At 34.8% G+C, this 4,174-nt stretch overlaps 1 protein-coding gene across 1 annotated transcript; it reads right to left on the bottom strand.

The window, feature by feature from the left end:
• Positions 1–2,006: 2,006 nt before the first annotated feature.
• Positions 2,007–3,313, bottom strand: LOC106105767 (prefoldin subunit 2). The gene is made up of 2 exons (XM_013286202.1): positions 2,964–3,313; positions 2,007–2,889 (listed from the first exon to the last, which is right to left on the bottom strand). Exons 1-2 carry the CDS (start codon positions 3,098–3,100, stop codon positions 2,601–2,603), a joined length of 426 nt encoding a protein of 141 aa, XP_013141656.1. The 5' UTR covers positions 3,101–3,313; the 3' UTR covers positions 2,007–2,600.
• Positions 3,314–4,174: the final 861 nt, after the last annotated feature.

Here is a 4,174-nt window from a genome sequence, read left to right as displayed (position 1 = left end):
GCCCGCAAGAGCCCGCCGGCGCCTCCGCCCCCGCCGTGCGCGAACACGACACCTCGCCCATCAAGCACAACGAGACGTACGCGCCCTCGGACCTCATGCACTTCTAGCGGGATACGCTTAAATCTATCTCCAATTTGTTCCGTTCCAGGGTTTTCGGTATTTGGCCAAATGTTTGTTAATCTTTTTTTATTAAGAATTTTATAAAATATGAATCTTCTATAGATTAGTGTGTAAAAGGCATTATTTTTATACTTTTGTTAAGTGTAGAATCTATTAAGTTGTGATGTCTGTAATTTGCCAGTTTTGGCAGCTCTTGGTGCTCATAGTTACATATTCAGTACTAGCTACTTACTAAATAATTAGGTATAACATGGAGCGAGCTTCATATTTGTGCTTTGTTTAAACATCCTCCGTCCTGGCGCTACTAGACAGGAATTACCATTTATTGCAATAGCATAGCAAAGCTCTACATATTCCGTCTATCTTTGGTTGTTGTAATTTTCATTATTTTAGGTTGTGGTATAACAGTACATTTCATATAACTAAGTAGTTTTTGATTGTGGCTTCGTGTGGTCGGAATTTTTAAAACAATCTTAGTATTAAATTGGCCTACTACCACAAAGTTTTTTTGTTAAAATGATTCATAAATACAGAAAAACTTTCTACTTTTGCATACAACTTTTTTAATCTATTTTTGGGTTGTATGATCAACTGAATCTAGTCTGTGGTAAATAAAAATGGAAATTCCCAGAACATATGAAAGACTGGAAATAAGAATCTTATTTGATAAAAAGTAATGTATATAAAAATTGCATATAAATATTATTCTTATTAAAAATAACTTTTGCTCTAAGCTTTGATATTATTTAGATTTTTTTTGACCGGCTTCCCAAAAGAAGGAGGTACTCAATTTGTCTGTTTTTTATTATTATTTTTTATGTGTGTTACGGCATAACTCCGCCGCTAGTGGACCGATTTTGATAATTATTTTTTTATCCGAAAGGTAGTGCCTGCAGATGGGTCCCTTTTTTTTGTTTGATTTTTGGAGTCAAAGACTACCACGTAGTTATTGTTTTTTAATACTGGCTTATACTTATTCAAAAATTATCTCGAATTTCATTTACATAATTTTTATGGACCAATTGTTATTTAAATTTAGTCTTAATGTTAAGCATATATTTTTTTTGATAAATTATTTTTACAAATTCATTTGTAACCTTTTGTTGATGATTTTTATATGGTTTTATTAACATTTTTGTTGTAATGAGTTAAAATGTATAAGCCTGGTTATGGTACTAATATATTTTTAAACATATATTTTTGTAATAAAACCAGGGGGTGGAGAGAAAGGTAAATTAGGACTTCGGCATTCCCACTCATCAGACTGTATGTTTTGTTTCCCCTAGATATACAATATTAACAGTGGTAGAGCCCGCTTTAACATCTTCGCAGGAATGGGCTGGCTTGTCTTATACCACGACCACATAGAAAACAGGCGTGAAGCGGAAGCAATTTTTTCGTCTGATGAGTGTGGTGCCGAAAGCCTAATTTTCCACCCTTTTCTTAAGAGGAAAGGACGGGAAGGAAAAGTGGATTTGACAATGGAGATGCATAGGAAGGGAAAATGTCTTCTTTATGTGCGTCTCTTCCTCCATCAATTAAGGGTAGGCAATGCATCTGCAACTGTAGATGTATATGGGCAGCGTTCACTTTCCATTTCATTGGTTTCAGGTGGCGCTTGCTCATTTGCCCCCTTATATTATAAAAAAAGATGTTTTTTGTGCAGTTGCTTTGCACCATAACGGAATGTTTGTATTTGGGAAGTTCCATGTGGTTCTATATGCTTCAAATTAATTATATGTTTTATGTAATTTATAAAGGGAACATTAATTTTGTATTTTGCTAATAATAAAAGAGTAATCATAATGTTAATTTTTAATTTCTCACATTTTTTAAGCAGTGTTTTTGGGTAGAATAATACTTGCTAAAGGAAGAAAGCAACAAAAGAGAATTAGTGATTTTTTATTGTAAGAAATAATTTAAGAGATTAATTTTGTTCAGTATTATACATAAAAGAATTTGAAACATAATCACATAAACTCTGCTTTTAATTTTTATATTCAATATTAAATCACCTAAACAGTAAAAACTAAGCATTTGACTATTTTTAGATGTTTAACATTTTTTTTTTAATTTGCTCATGCCATCAACTAGTGGGACAATAAAATTAATAGAAACTGGGACTAGACACAATGGAAAAAAACATGTATAAAGAACAGAGGACTATAAAAACATTTCATTTAGATAAGCATAAAATTAAACTATAGTGAGGGCAGAGTATTTTTATTAATTTGTCATTTCTAAGCTTTCATGAGCTACAAAATTCTAAGTTGCAATGGTTAGTTAACTGTTACTAAGAAATATGCCCTCAAAATAATATTTACATTATAACATGTGTGATGCAAACAATACCTTTTATGAAATTAAATAAATCTTTACACATTTGTATGCCTTATTGCAATAAAGGTATTATTTAGAGACAGTTGATTCACAACTATATAAAAGCTATAATAAACAGAATAGGCTATAAGGTAAGGTTATTATTCACTAGCCACAAGAACATTGGATTTGGTGGCCTGTTCTGGCGTGCTCTCTGGCGCCCGATGACCTCGGTGCACTCGGATGTCATGTGTCTCAATATATTCGTTGATTTCCTTCCCTTTACGCGCTAACTGATCGTTCAAAGCCTCTATCGCTTGCGGCAGACGCTCTCTATTGTATTCGAGTATTGGTAGTACATCGCCCACGGTTTTCTCGATCAGAACTCCGCCAGCCATACGGAAGCATTTCCGCGACTTATCGACACCTTGTAAAGTCTCTATTACAATCCTGTTAAAAGCACATCGAATTAATTTTACAAATTACGAAGTCTTTTAGTAAATATATCGATAAAAATCACTTACTTGTGCTCGTTCAGATCCATCTCTAATTCAGTAATTTTATTTGCTAATTGCCTTTGTTCGTTGCGCAACGTTTGGAACGCATTGAAAATTTCATCAGCGTTTTGTCCTTTGCCTTTATTTATATTACTTTTTGCCATTTTTGTTTTATTTATATTCTAAGAGATTTATAGGTTAAAATGTATTGTATAGATAAGTCAACAACTTCAGTCGCAGGATAAACCAGAACGAGAAATTTTAACTGTTTTATGTATCAATTAGTGAATTTAAAACACAGTTACAGCGAAATTAATAAAATTATAAAACAAAAACTCCACAGGTGAAAATCTAGGAACCAGTCAAAGAACCAAAGATTAGAAGACCGATGGAAATGGACGGTTAATTGGTACAGCCGAATATAACAATTACTGCTTTAAAAGAAAGTAAAATGCTGTTTGCACTAAAGAAGCTGATTATAAATCTGAAATACGTAGAATTCTAAATCTGGCACTTTTATAAATTCAAGAAGTTAATGTCTGGTTGACAAGTGACAAAACCATTCTTTGTTTAGGTAATCTATTATACTGTCAAAACTGACATTTGACACTGACAGTCAGTGTCAAATATTTGTATTTGTTTACACTTTAATGTAATTTTTGTGTTTTTATATTTAACTGATATTCTCGTAGGATTAAAATATCCGAAGGTATAGTGGTTTCGGTAGTAGTGAAAAGTCATATTAAAAAACAATGAAGTTAGAAGAACCGGGCTTGTTTCGTGAATGGGAGAGTAGGGAGGTGTCCGGGGCGGACGTGGTGGGCGCTGAGGAGCGGCGGCAGCGGCTGAGCGTGGTCACTGGCAAGGGCGGTGACGAGGGCACGCTGCAGCTCAGCGAGGGGGGCGCTCAATTAAAATCTTGGCCGCTGAACTCTGTTCGCTTGATAGCTGATTTGCCAGTGAGTCATGTCTACACACTAAACTAAAAATGTTACATCATTTATATTAGTTTAAAGTTTATCAACTTTTTATAATTATTAAGACGCTTGCAAAGGACATCTGATACTTAATTTCCAGGATGGTACACTAAGTATAGAGGTGGGTACAGAGACACTGACATGGCGCTGCACCGATGAGAACGCTCGTCGCTCACTAGCACGGGCGTTGAACAATGCCCCACTGGGCGAGGCAGCCCTGGCGGCGCTGTTGGATGATGAGGAAGCAGAGGAGGCGGACGC

This window comes from Papilio polytes, unplaced genomic scaffold (assembly GCF_000836215.1).
Source record: "Papilio polytes unplaced genomic scaffold, Ppol_1.0 DF822733.1, whole genome shotgun sequence".
In the NCBI taxonomy this organism is placed as follows: Eukaryota; Metazoa; Arthropoda; class Insecta; order Lepidoptera; family Papilionidae; genus Papilio; species Papilio polytes.
Note: the sequence above shows the minus strand (reverse complement) of the source record. Positions and strands in the feature narration are given on the sequence as shown.

What these genes read in the sequence shown, in the direction of transcription:
- LOC106105767 (XM_013286202.1), bottom strand. Translation starts at nt 3,100, where the DNA reads ATGGCAAAAAGTAATATAAATAAAGGCAAAGGACAAAACGCTGATGAA. An exon ending in ATGGATCTGAACGAGCACAA is followed by an intron (nt 2,890 to 2,963) that starts GTAAGTGATTTT and finishes TGCTTTTAACAG; the next exon opens with GATTGTAATAGAGACTTTAC.